The sequence below is a fragment of the Podarcis cretensis genome, assembly GCF_951804945.1.
Source record: "Podarcis cretensis genome assembly, chromosome: 4".
NCBI classification, from domain to species: Eukaryota; Metazoa; Chordata; class Lepidosauria; order Squamata; family Lacertidae; genus Podarcis; species Podarcis cretensis.
This window is the reverse complement of record NC_137173.1, coordinates 9,734,228-9,751,104: the sequence shown is the minus strand read 5'-3', so window position 1 is coordinate 9,751,104 and position 16,877 is coordinate 9,734,228. Positions and strand designations below refer to the sequence as shown.

Sequence of the window (16,877 nt, the reverse complement as noted above, 5' to 3'; positions counted from 1 at the left end):
GCAGACGGAAACACCGTTTACCTTCCCGCTGGTAAGCGGTCCCTATTTATCTACTTGCACCCGGAGGTGCTTTCGAACTGCTAGGTTGGCAGGCGCTGGGACCGAGCAGCGGGAGCGCACCCCGCCGCAGGGATTCGAACCGCCGACCTTTCGATCGGCAAGTCCTAGGCACTGAGGCTTTAACCCACAGCGCCACCTGCGTCCCTTGGTCAGGCATACTTACAGCATCATAATTTCTTCGACAATTATGCCCCCTCCAGGTCCGCTGGATCATCAGAGCTGCATTCCTCACTTTCAGGAAATTGGACCTGGGGAAGAGACAATTACAATCCATTTTTCTCCTCGTGCACTCTTTGTTTTGAAGCCCTGACCCAGGAAGAAACGCAATTCTTTATGGATTACCTCAGAGAGGTGGACAAATACAATCGCTCTATTGTCACGTACAGCTCACAATCTCTTTCAAAGCACATTTCTGATTTCACATTAAAACTACAAATAGGAAACAAATTGTACCCTCATGTCTATAGAGCATTGCTCCATTGGTGTTTGGATGCTGAAAGGGGAAGCAATCTTTGACCGAATTCAAACCTTCGAGAGCAGGCGCTTTCAGGAAACAAGAGTCCAAAGAACAAATAAGAAATTTATTCTTGAGCAAGAAGCCTGAACAATTGTTTTTGCTGACCCGTTCCTTTACATATTAACTCAAAGGTGTAGGGAAAGAGGCCTCACTTCATTAACTAGCCCCAAAGCCATTTTTAGGGGTACTGTATAGGCCTGTTCTACTTTGACATTGGTTTATTCAATTTCTTATCTGCCTCCCACCATAAAGTCCATGGGCAGGTCGCAATGATATAAACACCTGCCTGCCTCCTGTCCCCCCAAAAACAGTACTTCTGTCTTGTCAGGATTCAGCCTCAATCTGTTAGCGCAAAATTCAAAGGATGCCGCTCTGTTTCATCTTGTGCCTTGTTTCGGAAAGGCAGTAGGAATAAACAGGCAGTCCTTCCGATAGATGAGGGATATATCCCCTGAGGATAGGTTTGGGGACCCGCATTTTTCAACTTGTACATAATTGATCTGGAGTCAGGGATGAGCAGTTAGGTGGCCAAGTTTGCTAACAACCCAAGCGGTTCAAGGTGGAAAGACACCCTGTTTGCATGCCATGCCCTCTCTGGTTAAGGAGACCGATTAAAGATGTTTCGCAAGCTCGGGGATTTTTAATTGTTTTAAAAAATAAAATTGAGGTGATTATAGTAAATTAAAGTAAATAAAGAAGGGAAAGAAGGAAAGAATCGAAAACGAGAAGAGAGGAAGAGAATACATTGGAAACATTTTTTAAAAAACAGAGGAAAACGGCAATAACAAAATAACAAAAGATGTACTCAACGCTACAAAACTATATAGTATATATGTGGATGAATAAACATATTGTTTATAAGTTAATCTATGTGGCACTATGGTTTCGACAAATACATTCCAAGTATCATTGTCTGCCCATGCATAATCTTCGCCTGAAGGCGAAGAAGAAGAGTTTGGATTTGATATCCCGCCTTTCACTCCCTTTAAGGAGTCTCAAAGTGGCTAACATTCTCCTTTCCCTTCCTCCCCCACAACAAACACTCTGTGAGGTGAGTGGGGCTGAGAGACTTCAAAGAAGTGTGACTGGCCCAAGGTCACCCAGCAGCTGCATGTGGAGGAGCGGGGAAGCGAACCCGGTTCACCAGATTACGAGGCCACCGCTCTTAACCACTACACCACACTGGCTCTCACCAGCAAGAAGAAATCTGTTTCCCTCCTTGCCCACTTTTTCTACCTACGGCTTCACCACGAAGAAATGTTAGTGAGAGAGCAATAGTGATAACCTTTCTTGGAAATGTAAAGAAAAAGAAGGTACTTTTTTCCATATGTGGTGGACTTGTCCCAAGGTGAAAGACTTCTGGGAGAAGATTTATAATGAACTGAAAAAAATGCTGAAATATACATTTATTAAGAAACCAGAGGCCTTTCTTCTTGGAATAACAGGTTTAGAATTGCCCAAGAAAGATGTTAAATTATTTTTGTATGCCACAACGGCTGCCCAAATATTTTTGTTGTTGTTGTTTAGTCGTTTAGTCGTGTCCGACTCTTCGTGACCCCATGGACCAGAGCATGCCAGGCCCAAATATTACTCGCTAAAAACAGTGGAAGATTGGCAGATGAAGATGATGGACTTTTCGGAGCTAGCTGACCTGACTGGAAGAATCCGCGACCAGAAAGAAGAGGAGTTTCAAGAGGACTAGAGGAAATTCAAGGACTATTTGAATAATTATTGTAATATAAAAAATTAGAAATTACTTTAAAGAAACAAATAGGCCTAGGATTAAACTAAGTTATAATTAAATAAATGAGATTTAGAATGTTAAGAAAAGTGAAGAAGATGGACTATAATTGGAAATTGTTTTAGTTTAATAATGATATTACCTTTAATTACAAGGAAACTTAGAAGGGAGGGATTTGAGGAAGTCAACCAAGATGTTTAAAAGGTTGGATTTGTGAAGAATTACGTTTGTTGTTATTGTTTATCTGTTTATTGTTCCCCCTTCTGTCTTCTTCCTTCCTTTTCTTTTTCTGTTTTTGTGTATCATTTTGCTTTGTGGTTTGTGTTATCACTGTGGAAAATCTAATGAAAATTTATTATAAATAAAAAGAAGAAATGTTAGTAAGAGCTGTTGTCTCCAGCCAAACATCCTACCTGTCCTTAAATCCACGGACCACTTTCTGGATGAGAATGACTTTGTCCGTGATGGCCTTGTCTCTCTCTATCTCCAGCAGCATATCGTGGTGATCCTGAGGAGAAGAACACATCAGCAGGCCACTCGCTTCTGGAACTTCACAAGACAGCAGGGAATTCGTTTCTTTTATTCTTATATACTTATTAATTGCCTATCCTGCCCTTCCCTTACAGCAGCGAACACGTCAATACCAATACATTGCTGCTCTACGGGAAGGAAGACCACTCCCTGCCACAAGGTCCATTTCCACCTGGCCCAGACTCACCTTGAACAGGTGAAAGAGGCTCCTGGAATGCCAGAGGGACATTGCTGGAACAAGTCTTGGGTTGGGGCAAGTGTCTCAATTTTTAAAAAATGTTTTAAATGGTTCTAATTTTGGTTCCTCTGTTTTGATTTTGTTGGGCTGGTTAAATGTTTAGTTGGGGTTGGTGGTTATTTTAATTTGGGTATAACTATAAGCTGTTTATTGTAATTGTTATTATTGAATAATAATAATAATAATAATAATAATAATAATAATAATAATAATTTATACCCCGCCCATCTGGCTGGGCTTTCCCAGCCACTATGGGCGGCTTCCAACCAAATAATAAAATACAGCAATACATCAAGCATTAAAAGCTTCCCTAAAGTGTGCATGCACACAAAAGCTCATACAAATAACAAACTTAGTTGGTCTTTAAGGTGCTACTGGAAGGAATTTTTAAATTTTGTTTTGACTATGGCAGACCAATACAGCTACCTACCTGTAACTACTGTTATTGCTGTTATAAATTTATTGGTTTGTTTGTTGTTTGCACAGTGGTACCTCCGGTTGTGAACAGGATCCGTTCCGGAGGTCTGGCCTCATCCTGAGGACCATTCCGGCACATGTGTGCAGCATGGTTTAGCGCTTCTGCGCATGAGCGTGTGGTGAAACCCAGAAAAATACTTCCGGGTTTGCCATGTTTGCATCCCAGAGTTTACATATCCAGAGGAGGTACGACTGTATAGGATAGTTTGTTTTTTAATGTGTGATGTTATGTTTTTATATACAGAGGTACCTCTTTAAGCAGAGGCTTGAGAACCATATGTCAGGAGTGCTCTGATGGTGTTTCCTGCTTGGCAGGGGGTTGGACTCGATGGTCCTTGTGGTCTCTTCCAACTCTATGAGTCTATGATTCTATTCTATGATTCTATGATTCTATGGTTTTCGAATGTCTCCGCTGACGAACATTTTGGTTTTCAAATGCCATAAACATGGAAGTAAACGCTTCAGTTTTCGAACAGGCCTCAGAAGTTGAACATGCTGTGCAGCATCTGCTGAGTTTAAGATCCTGAGGCCTAGCTGTTGGCTATTGAGTTTTCAGTTTTCGAATGTTTCAGAACTTGAATGGTCTTCTGGAACAGACTACGTTCAAAATCCGAGGTACCACTGTATCTTGAAAGCCACCCAGAGTGGCTGGGGAAACCAAGCCAGATGTGCAGCATATAAATTAAAATGTTTTTGTTGTTGTTGTTGTTAATAATAATAATAATAATAATAATAATAATAAAAATAATAATAAACAAAGCAATTTAAAACTCCACAAACAACCTTCAAAAAACAGTTAAAAGCTCCTAAAAGCAACCACCCAAAAGCGATTTTAAGGGTTTGCATGACTGCTTTGGGAAGCCTGGTGGGTTTGCATTAAAATTCTAATGGGACAAAATGTATTCCCTAACTTCAAGTGTTTTTGCAATGTTTTCTGTGCTTGCAATGGAGCATGTACAAAAGATTTTGGGGGCAAGCCCATTTCTCACACACCATTTGAAGAACTTTTAGGAACTTCTGGGAATTTTGGAATTGACCATTGCGCAGTCCCCTAATTTTAAGGGAAGGAGGAAACAGGAAACATGTAGAAGCAAATGTTTGGGTTTTTTTGAAAGTACTGTATTTTTCGCTCTATAAGACGCACCAGACCATAAGATGCACCTAGTTTTTGGAGGAGGAAAACAAGAAAAAAAATATTCTGAATTTTAGAAGCCAGAACAGCAAGAGGGATTGCTGTGCAGCGAAAGCAGCAATCCCTCTTGATGTTCTGGCTTCTGGGATAGCTGCGCAACCTGCATTCGCTCCATAAGACGCACACACATTTCCCCTTACTTTTTAGGAGGGGAAGTGAGTCTTATAGAGCAAAAAATACTGTAAACTGAACCCCAGCTCTCAATTTTAGGAATCGCTGCTTTAAGGATTTTCTTCCCTTGACCTTTGCTGTTTGATTTCTTCCTTGGGCCACTGATGTCAAGTCTGGGATATAGCCTTGCCTGCTTCCAGATTGACCCAACCCAAAGAAGACTTTTTGACAAGCTCGTTTCCCCATTTCCTCCTCATGCAACTGCACAGCCCTGATAAGGCTCTCTGGAGGAATGGACTGGAACACTTAACACTTAACTAACTAAGCATCAGGCAGGAACATCCTTTAAAAAAAGAAGTGTACAGATAACAGTGGAGAGGTGATTAAAACAGAGGCAACACTCCTGTACAGAAGAGGTTTATTTCTCGCCTATTATTTCATGCTTCTTCGTGTGGAAAGCACCAGTTCCCTACAGAACCATAAAAAGTCCCTAGAGTAAGCATTTGTTTGGTTGGAAAACTGAAAACGGCAAAGCTTTCCTTGTTTGTTTCTTTTTGGTGTTACGATGGCATTTCTGGTCACTGGGGAAACTTTGTGGGGAAGAATCTCGGTGCTTTGATAGCATCTCAGCCTTGAAAACAATAGCTAAATGGTGGCTGTTGCCCCATTTGAGATATCAGCTAGCTGCCAAACACACACGTTCTGCTTCCGGGCATATGCCCCCCCCAAACCTGCTTGCTATCTTACCTTCAGGAAAATCTTCGTCTTGCCAATCTGCCAGTCATCGTCTCTGCCCAACACGGCTTCAGCGATGCGCTGGCAAGTCCCACACAAGTCCCCCTGGAAGACATGGTGGGGGTTTTCATTGCTTTTACTTAATCCCATTCATCAATCACTCCTCATAAAACGTCCCAAAGTGATTTCGCAGGGTAGAAGATAGGAAAGCTTCCATCGTCCAAACAATATAATTATCAACATGGCATGCGTCACGTTTAGGGGGGAAATGTTGTAGCATTACTACGGATACCGCTAGACTCTTTGTCGAGACTGGCCTAAGATGTTTTGGCACCTGAGGCAAACCACAAAATGACCCCCACTCCTGGTCAGGGAAGAAGGGGCGAGTGAAGATCTACAACAGGAACTAAACAGCTCAGGACTGCAATACTTCAAGGACTGCCTCTTCCCATATGAACCTACCCAGACCCTGAGATCATCTTCTGAGGCCCTTCTTTGTGTGCTCCTCCTCAAGAGGTCCGGAGGGTGGGAACATGAGAACAGGGCCTTCTCTGCAGTAGCTCCCCATCTGTGGATTGCTCTCCCCAGCAAAGCTCACCTGGCGCCTTCATTATACAGGCGCCAGGCAAAAACGTTCCTTTTTAACCAGGCCTTTGCCTGACCTGATCTACACATCCTATACCCTTTTTAAAATGTGTTTTTTTTTGTGTGGGGAGGCTATTGGGTTATTGTTTTTATTTTTATTATTTATTTTGTGGTTTTATATCTTGGTTTTATTCTGTGAACTGTCCTGAGACCCCTGAGTATAGGGCGGTATATAAATTCAGTAAGTTATAATAATAATACAGTGGTACCTTGGTTCTCAAATGCCTTGGTACTCAAACAACTTGGAACCCAAACACTGCAAACCAAGAAGGAAGTGTTCTGGTTTGCAAACTTTTTTCGGAAGCCAAACATGCTCCGTTTTGAGTGTTACGCTTCCGATTTGAGTGCCACGCTTCCATTTTGAGTGTTATGGTTCTGATTTGAGTGCCATACTTCTGTTTGGAGTGTTACACTGATATCTGTTTTTGCTATTTACTTTGTGTTTTTCTTTTTACAGTTCTTTTTGCTTTGTTTTTGTGACTGTGTGGAACCCAGTTCAGCTACTGATTTGATTGTGTGACTGCAGTACATTGTTTATTGCTTTCATTTTATAGATCAGTGGTCTCGTTAGATAGCAAAATTCGTGTTAGATTGCTGCTTTAGGGGTTGTTTTTAAAAGTCTGGAACGGATTAATCCGTTTTGCATTACTTTCTATGGGAAAGCACATCTTGGTTTTGGAATGCTTTGGTTTTGGAACAGACTTCCGGAACAGATTAAGTTTGAGAACCAAGGTACCACTGTAATAATAATAATAATAATAGCAGCAAATCCGGCATCCAGGGAGCGTGCTGTAGCTGTTGCTGCCGCTGTAGTTAGCGAGTAATACATTCGTTGGAGGCCAGTTCTACTGGTCCTGTGGATCTTGCCACCTAAGGTAGCTGCCTCACCTTGCCTCAAGTGTGAGCCAGCCCTGCTCTCAGCATCCTTATTAATGCCACAGGATATCTCTCTTTAGAGCTACGAGGATCATTTTCAGCTGTACCTGCTTGTATGCTGGCTTCACCCCAGGCATAAGCACTCGGTACCGGTCCACAAACTCCACGAAAGTGTAGCGGATGGGGTAGCCAGCCCGGCGGATCCGGATGGTTTCCATCATGCCAGAATACCTCAGCTGGCGGACACAGAGCTCCCGGTCAAACAACTGCAGTGATGGGGGGAAATGACCTCAGTGTCAATGATTTTACCCGTTAGCTCCTGAGCTTATGAGCTTAAAGATTTCTCTGGGGGAGGACGCTTGACAACCAAAAATGCTTTGTAACAGAATAAATGGGCAAAAAATATATAGTGGTACATGCAGAGGTCACAAAGGAGGACATTTCTGAAGGCAAGGGGTTGGGCTGGATGTCCTCTGAGAGCCCCTTCCAGTTCTGTGGGATTTTTTTTTTTTTTAGCTGTAAGGTAAGAGTCTGTAGGAGAGGAAAATGGCAAGAATACAAAGGTCAAACAAGTTAATGCATTTGAGTGAAGAGCATGGCACATTTGTTTATTTGTTGGTACTTAACAACCCAATATCGACAACCTCAGATATGCAGATGACACAACCTTGATGGCAGAAAGTGAGGAGGAATTAAAGAACCTTTTAATGAGGGTGAAAGAGGAGAGCGCAAAATATGGTCTAAAGCTCAACATCAAAAAAACAAAGATCATGGCCGCTGGCAAATAGAAGGGGAAGAAATGGAGGCAGTGAGAGATTTTACTTTCTTGGGCTCCATGATCACTGCAGAAGGTGACAGCAGTCATGAAATTAAAAGACACCTGCTTCTTGGGAGAAAAGCGATGACAAACCTAGACAGCATCTTAAAAAGCAGAGACATCACCTTGCCGACAAAGGTCTGTCTAGTTCAAGCTATGGTTTTCCCAGTAGTGATGTATGGAAGTGAGAGGTGGACCATAAAGAAGGCTGATCGCCAAAGAATGGATGCTTTTGATTTATGGTGCTGGAATAGACTCTTGAGAGTCCCATGGACTGCAAGAAGAACAAACCTATCCATTCTGAAGGAAATTGGCCCTGAGTGCTCACTGGGAGGACAGATCCTGAAGCTGAGGCTCCAAGACTTTGGCTACCTCATGAGAAGAGAAGACTCCCTGGAAAAGACCCTGATGTTGGGAAAGATGGAGGGCACAAGGAGAAGGGGATGGCAGAGGATGAGATGGTTGGCCAGTGTTCTCGAAGCTACCAGCATGAGTTTGACCAAACTGCAGGAGGCAGTGGAAGACAGGAGTGCCTGGCGTGCTCTGGTCCAGGGGGTCATGAAGGGTCGGACACGACTAAACAACTAAACAACAACAACAACCCAACTCTTCACCATTTGGAGGGTTGTGTACATCTCAATGAAATTAAACCATGGTGTCCCTCAGGTCTTTTGTGGGGCAAATTTGTGTGCGTGACAAAGACAATTGCCCCAGAAGCAAATTCTGATCAAGAGAACCCTGGGTTCATAATTTAAGTAGGCCCAGTTGTCTGATTTAAGGACAGAAGTGGATCTATCTGCCCAGAGCTTTCTGGATCGTGAAAAACAGGAGGTTTGGCAAAGATTTAGTCAAGCTGAGGTCATATACCTGTGCAAAGAAGAGACAAGGGGTGATATTCCCCACAGCCAGTAGCTGTAAAAATATAAGAAAGACTGACAAGACTTTAATCAAGCTGAGAATATGCGCCAGAACTGAGGCGACTTATCAGTGGCCCAGAGAGACCTTCACGAGGCTCCATCTAACAGCGTTTACTTTTAAACTTTATAGATCCATAAGCAGCCTTTTAAAGTACAGGCACGAATTTCCCCAACTAGGCATACTAAACGTGATGATAAAAATCCATGTAACCCTTTTCAACATGGACATTACAAAAACAGGCAACAGGAATGGTGATAAGCAAAAACGGGAATAAGGTTGTTTGAATTTAGGCGGCCGATTTAGCACTAAACCTAAACAGAGCCATGGCCAGTGGCGTAGCGTGGGTTGTCAGCACCCGGGGCAAGGCAAGTAATTTGCGCCTCCTAACCCGTGGATTTGCGCCCCCTAACCTGTGGATTTGCTCCCCCTAACCCTAACCTCCAGATGTTGTGCCCGGTGCGGCCGCCCCCCCTGCACCCCCCATGCTACGTCACTGGCCATGGCAGCAAGATAACAAGGCCCTAAGCCAGGCACGCCAACTCTATGGGGCGAAAGGCACCTCAGCCCCCTCAATATTTGTTTTAAGGGGGCCGGGCCCCCTCAATTTTGAGGCAGCCTTACTTTGTGTTTTAACCACTGGGCACGCAATTGGCTGCTGCTAAAGGCACTGCCCCAATTTGGCTGCTGGGAGAGAAACAATTTGTACTGGGAAGATTCACTCATAAACACCTGGACAGAAACAAAATCTGTTTCCTTTACAAAGCATGATTCTCCCGCATTTTGCAAAATTAAATAAAAGTCCTAACAGGGAACGTAATGCGAAAACAGGCAAAGCTCTTTCCACTGGTTTTTTTCCACCAGTTTCCTGAAATCCTGTTTCCTGTCACTATCAGCTCTCAGTCCTCTCTGACCTCAGGCACAAAAATCCTCTCCTGAGGGGAAAAAGATGTTTTTATTTCACAGGCTACTTTTACTTCCAGATTCCTATTGTGGTGCCATTCGTTCTCTTTGGCTGCCCCGCGTATTTAAAGGTTTTGATCACAACTTTCAGTGGTGGGGGAATGAACAGCACCTCGTGGTAAACAAGGCAAACACATACATCAGTATATAAGCCACGTGTCTGAAATAGCGCAGGAGAGCAGTCCTGAAGCCATTTTGACTCTCCCAAATTGACCCCAAATATTCCTCTGCGAGGAGGAAGGAAATGGTCAGTCTTTGGACTGTAAGGGCTTACACCTCCCTTTCCAAACACAGTCTGGCGAGTATCTGTTAAGCTGAGCAAACTATCAATATGCCTAAGAAATTCGGGAACTAAAGTATTTACCATCTCAAAGGAATGGCCAGGCTACCCAGAAAATGCAACTGAGTAAGGCATTATCAGGTATCCTGGCAGACAGGAGAGAAGCAAGCCTCTCAAATTTCTGCTGGAGACTGTCTCCTTCTCTGATGTATGTAGTGTAGCAGGAACCCCCCCCCACCCCAATCATTCTGTTTGTATAAACTTCACACTCACACACTACATACGCCACATTTCTGTTATAAATTCATAACACCACATTTCTGTTATAAATTCATAGAAAATCAACCATACATTGGATTTGCACTGTTCCATTTTTATTTTACTCCATATGACAAGAACTAACAAAGGGGGGTGAAAACAAAAAAAATTCCTTCCAGTAGCACCTTAAAGACCAACTAAGTTAGTTCTTGGTATGAGCTTTCGTGTGCATGCACACGAAAGCTCATACCAAGAACTAACTTAGTTGGTCTTTAAGGTGCTACTGGAAGGAATTTTTTTTGTTTTGACTATGGCAGACCAACACGGCTACCTATCTGTAAAGGGGGGTGACTTAGTCCTGGTCAGCCATAATCCCTTCAATGTCTCAGCACATACACAGGAGCCCTGCCCATACCAACCCTGATGATCCCAGACAGAAGACAATCAAGATCACAAAGAACCTGCATATGGGAGTGGATTCAACATGGACTGAAACAAAGGACAATGATCAGATCTTCCCTCAGGGGGCAGGAAACTGTGGGGAGGGGGAAAGGAGGAACCAGCCAGGTGACAAGACACTCAGGTTACCATCAGCCCCTCCTTTCTGTAATGTATGCCTCCCTCAACCCCTCCTTTCTGTAATGTATGCATGATGTTTCTGGGGGTGGGCTAGACCTAGAGGAGGGGAATTTCAAAAGTTTTTATAAGACCTTGCACACTATTCTTCTGTGTCTTTCCTCTCACCTGCAAGTGAGGGGAGCACCCTGTCGCGACAGTCTTTCTTCAATAAAGACCAAGCCTACAGGCTGCTGATTTGCTCCAATTTACTCTGGTTGGTGTCTTTACTTTTTGTCCAAGGGAGCCCTCAGATTTTTCCGGTAACAGTAGGATGTTTCGGGGTCTTGGGCTACAGGGTGGGCAATTTCAAATGTCTTTATAGGGGCTTGCACACCATTTTTCAGGGTTCTCCTCCCTCCTGCGCGTGGCGAGTGGGGACCCTGTTGCAACAGTTCATTTCCTTTAATAAAGATCAGGCTTACTAGTCGCTTTGCTTTCAATGTACCCTGGTTGGCCTCTGCTTTCTCTCTGACCGCTCTTCCGAGGAACTCTGTACGGGCTCTAGATACCGCATAAGGGAAATAGAGGTATTTTTCTTACAACATTTACATAGCCAGAATGCAGTGTGAAGATATCAAAGGATATTCCCCCACAGGGGAGGGGGAAGTGTTAAGAAAGATTGGAGAGCTAAGTACAACCAAGTCATCGAGCGAGCAGGACTTCTGTTCACTCAGTGGGTCCACCAACTCTCTCGAGCTGGGACGTGGGTGGCGCTGTGGGTTAAACCACAGAGCCTAGGACTTGCCAATCAGAAGGTCGGCGGTTCGAATCCCCGCGACGGGGTGAGCTCCCGTTGTTTGGTCCCTGCTCCTGCCAACCTAGCAGTTCAAAAGCACGTCAAAGTGCAAGTAGTTAATAGGTACAGCTCCAGCGGGAAGGTAAATGGCGTTTCTGTGTGCTGCTCTGGTTCGCCAGAAGCGGCTTAGTCATGCTGGCCACATGACCCGGAAGCTATACGCCGGCTCCCTCGGCCAATAAAGCGAGATGAGCGCCGCAACCCCAGAGTCGTCTGCGACTGGACCTGATGGTCAGGGGTCCCTTTACCTTTTTATCTTTAACTCTCTGGAGCAGATGGAGGGGTGTGTGGGTGGGATGCAGGAAAAGGAAAGGTAGGGGAACTTTCGCTGTACAAGTGGAAATCTATCTGTTCATGGAGATAGGCTGAGCCTAGAATCTCGAAAGGAGGACTTGGCAAAAGCACAGGCTACCCCAAACCCTGCAGAGAGATATGAGGCTAAGCTGCCTTTTTTTCCTGGGTGTGCTGCTAATGAAAGTCCACCAAGTAAAGAAGAGGCCAGGGCACAAGAACATAAGACAATCCTGCTGGATGAGGCCAATGGCCCATCTTGTCCAACAGCCTGTTGTCATAGTGGCTGGGGGGAACCCGCAAGCGGGATTCGAAGGCAAGAACTGCTCTCCCCTCCTGCGGTTTGCAGAAACTGGCATTCAGAAGCCAGTTAAAAATGGAAAGCATTATGCTGGTGGTCAACAAAAGAGGTCTAAAGACTCTCTCGAGGCAAATCTATATTAAAAAAATGTAAACACTGACAACTGAGAAACACTGGCCTGCGAGTGCTCCAATTTTAGAACAGCCTTTACCAAAGGTGTCATGGGCTCTGAAGACGCTCGAACTCAGGACGCAAGGGAGAAATGTGCTAAGAGGAAGGCTTGGCAAACCCTCATTGTGATCAACTCCTGCCTGGAAACCTATGTCCCCACTGTGGAAGGAAGTGTGGATCCAGAATTGGCCTCCACAGTCACTTACAGAAATCACTGTCAAAACCAGGCTTCCTCAACCTCGGCCCTCCAGATGTTTTTGGCCTACAACTCCCATGATCTCTAGCTAGCAGGACCAGTGGTCAGGGATGATGTGAAACATCTGGAGGGCATAGCTGTCAACTTTCAGATTTGAAAATAAGGGATCAGCAGCCTCGAAAATAAGGGATCAGCAGCCTCACCTGTCTTTGGGACAGTCTACAGGATATCTAACAATCTGGGATAGCAGCAGGAAGCAGCAGGAAATGGTGCTGGAATAAGGGAATTTCCAGCAAAAAAAGGGAAGGTTGACAGCTATGCTGGAGGGCTGAGGCTGAGGAATCCTGGTTAAAATAGTGTTTATGGAAGACAGTCTTACTCCGCTACGAGTGATCAGCAAAGAAGATTCAAAAATGTTGTTGCCTCCAGCTGTGGCAGCAGAGCTGAGCCATTTTGGCTAGTAGCCTTCTGCAAATGACCTAGAGCCTGTCTCCTCACAGTTAAAACCCCCACTTTATGCAGAAGAAGGCAAATGGGCGTGCGGCTTACCATGGGCTTCTTGTATTCGTTGGGCTTGATGCAGCGGACAAAGAATGGCTGGCAGACGCTGAGAGTCCTCATCAGCAGCTCCAGCGAGCGCTTGAACTGGCTGCTGAGAGTCGGGGAGCGCTTCCTGGTCTCTGCCCCCTGGAAAGAAAGGGGGGGGGAGCGCCGCAGAGGATCAGTGTCCGGAAATGAAAGGATAATGCAAACAGCAGCAGAGCATTTCCCTCTCAAGCTGGGTCACAGGGGACAGCCTGTTGCACAGGAAGCCGTGTTTCAGCAAGGCAGGCCGTTCGTCCGCCTTGGCTGGGGCAACCAAGCCTTTTCGGATTACAGTCAAAGCTCGACTTACAGATGCTTCAGGTTGCGATTTTTCGGGTTATGGACCCGCCGAAACCCAGAAGTACTGGAACTGGTTACTTCTGGGTTTCGGTGGCTGCGCATGTGCAGAAGAGCTAAATCGTGCTTTGCACAGATACACCAAATCACAACCCCTGCGTGCGCAGACGCGCCGCTGCGAATTGCGAACGTGCATCCCGCACGGATCACGTTCACAACCTGAGCGTCCACTGTACTGCCTCCTGTTTCCCTTAACTCATCCCCACTGCCCCCTACCCTAAGGTAAAGGTAAAGGGACCCCTGAACATTAGGTCCAGTCGTGACCGACTCTGGGGTTGCGGGGCTCATCTCGCTTTACTGGCCGAGGGAGCCGGTGTACAGCTTCCAGGTCATGTGCACGGAAACGCTGTTTACCTTCCCGCCGGAGCAGGGGATTCGAACCGCCGACCTTCTGATCGGCAAGTCCTAGGCTCTGTGGTTCAACCCACAGCGCTACCCGCCTCCCTTTGCTCCCTACCCTAGACAAAGCATTATTCAGGATAGCAGATTGCAGGCCCCACTAAGGAAGATAGCAACCCACCAAGATTCAAAAGAGTTAACAATTGGTTGCTGCCATCCGAGCTCTCAGGCAAGAGAAATTAGACACCCTGGAGATGGCAGGGGTTGGACTGGGGCCCTTCTGCACTCAAAGCATGTCTTCTGCCACTGTGGGAAGGGGACAAAGGCGCAGAGGGTATGCCCGTTCCTGGAGGTCAGTTCTCACAGTTGAAGGAACCTCCGCAGGTGGAGTCAATGTATCTTTGAATACCACGCGCTGAGAATAAACAACAAGGGAAGATTCCGACTAAACTTCAGGAAGAATTGTCTGACAGTAAGAGGATGTCTCCCTTGGGCTCTCCTTCCTTGGAAGTTTTTAAGCAGAGGTTGGGTGGTCGTCTGTCATGGAGGTTTTAATTGCGGTTCCTGCATTTCGGGGGTTGGACTAGATGACCCTGGGAAATCCTTCCAACTCTACCATTCCATGATTCAGAAAATGTCACCAATAGGAACTCTGGACACTGCCTGGTACCAGGTGAGGCTATTTCTCCATCTACCCCAGTGCTGTTTGCTCTGACCAGTAGCTGCTTCCTCATATACCGGGCAGCCTCTGATTGGCCTGTTTGAAGCTGGCGTTCAGAGGGGAAGTCCCACCCTGAGATCCTGCCAGACAGGGGAAATCTCCAATGGCCAGCAAGCACGTGAGAACTGTCTGCAAGAAGCGAGGGGGATCGCAACCGCCGCCCACCTGAAAAAGGTGAGCATCCATTCTGTTCAAGTTCATAGAAAAGATCCTCATTCCCCATCCCACCAGCATTTAGAACGTTACAAGCTTCTGCGTCAAATTATAAAGCACACTTAAGAAAAGTAAGAAAACATCGCACAGTGCAATGTCAATGGCCCCGATAATTATGATTTTTAAGTTTAATGGCCCCCAAGTCCTAGGAGGAAAAAGAAAATGAATGCAAGAAAATGAACTTGAACTAAAAATTGTTCAAAGTTCTACCCCCAAACAGACTTAATTCACATTCCATTCACCCAGCAGTTCGTGGGAGCTACTTTCAAGTGTAGCGCAGAGATTTTTTCGAACTACTAATTCGTTAAAGCAAATTAGTTCGTTCTAACGTTCAGTGAACCTTGGCGTCTACAGAGCACATGCTTTTGGTTCACATTTAAAAAGTGTCACGTCCCATTTTTACGGATTTGATTAAACCCTCAAATGAGCAGCATGACTCAGGAAGTAAATTCCCTGCCCAGCCACAAATAAACAGCCAGCATCCCTGAGCGACAAGTGCCCAATAAGCCTCTTCTGTGGCAGTCCCAGATGCCCAAAGGCTGTGTAAATCCTGTGTAACAAAATTCCCCTTTGTTGCCTGCTGCCCATATAATAATTAACAGAGAATGGATTCTATTATCTATCTATTGATCTATCTATATCATCTATCTATCTATCTATCTATCTATCTATCTATCTATCTATCTATCTATCTATCATCTATCTATCTATCTATCATCTATCTATCTATCTATCTATCTATCTATCTATCTATCTATCTACTGAATAAAAGTGGGGAAAAATAAGTGGGTATAAAGCGGTATATAAATTCAATAATTTCAATAAATGAAAATAAACTGTCCCCCAACCACCCCTTGGGAATACCATACACAAACACCACACAATCTGTATCTGTATTGGATTTGAAATTGCTTTTACATATGGTTTTTTGTTTGCTTGCTTGCTTGCTTTGGTAAGCAAGAAATACTCTTCTGCAAGTTCTTGAAAAAAATTAACGTATCATATGGGATACGGTACGGAATGATCTTTGAAGCATTGGATTTATGCCCTGGTAGTACTCCGTCCCCGTCAACAGCCTAGCTCAGAGCTTTCCAGACTTCTCATGTTGGCGACACACTTTTTAGACGTGCATCGTTTCAGGACAGAGCAAATTCAGTTTCTCTAGCAATCCGGAGGTTAAACTAGCCCCTTTCCAACCCCGGGAGGAGTGCAGGGAGTGTTTGTGCGACACACCTACACACTGCAGCCGACACGCTAACGTGTGCTGACGCAACAATTTGGAAAGCTCTGGTCTAGCTGCTGCATTTTGAACTGGCTGGAGCAAAGTGTTCAGGGACAGCAGTCCAAGGCATTTGGCTGGACTTAACACATAAAGGTAAAGGTAAAGGGACCCCTGACCCTTAGGTCCAGTCGTGGCCGACTCTGGGGTTGCGGCGCTCATCTCGCTTTATTGGCCAAGGGAGCCGGCGTACAGCTTCCGGGTCATGTGGCCAGCATGACTAAGCCACTTCTGGCGAACCAGAGCAGCGCATGGAAACACCATTTACCTTCCCGCCGGAGTGGTACTTATTTATCTACTTGCACTTTGACGTGCTTTCGAACTGCTAGGTGGGGAGGAGCTGGGACCGAGCAACAGCAGCTCACCCCATCACAGGGATTAGAACCATCAACCTTCTGATCGGCAAGTCCTAGGCTCTGTGGTTTAACCCACAGCGCTACCTGCGTCCTGTCCGACCCATCCAGCCTTTCTTTACCTTTCACTTTAGAAGGAAACGTGTCTGGATGAGAGCAGACTGAGAGGAAATAGGCCAGCCATCTTCAAATAGCTGGAGGGCTGTCATGTGAAGGATGGAGGAAGCTTGTTTTCTCTTGCTTTGGAAGGTAGGACTCAAACCAGTGGCTTCAAATTACAAGAAAGGAGATTCCAGAGTGG

The 16,877-nt window shown here is 45.2% G+C and overlaps 1 protein-coding gene across 2 annotated transcripts in view; it reads right to left on the bottom strand.

Moving 5' to 3' along the window:
* MYO7A (myosin VIIA) overlaps positions 1–16,877 on the bottom strand; it is a 183,702-nt gene that overhangs the window by 67,144 nt on the left and 99,681 nt on the right. For both annotated transcript variants that reach the window (XM_079973282.1, XM_079973283.1), the window contains 5 exons: positions 13,279–13,416; positions 7,231–7,389; positions 5,615–5,707; positions 2,732–2,826; positions 224–308 (listed from right to left, as the gene is read on the bottom strand). In XM_079973282.1, the coding sequence (XP_079829408.1) occupies positions 224–308; positions 2,732–2,826; positions 5,615–5,707; positions 7,231–7,389; positions 13,279–13,416 (570 nt within the window). The remainder of the gene's footprint in view (positions 1–223; positions 309–2,731; positions 2,827–5,614; positions 5,708–7,230; positions 7,390–13,278; positions 13,417–16,877) is intronic.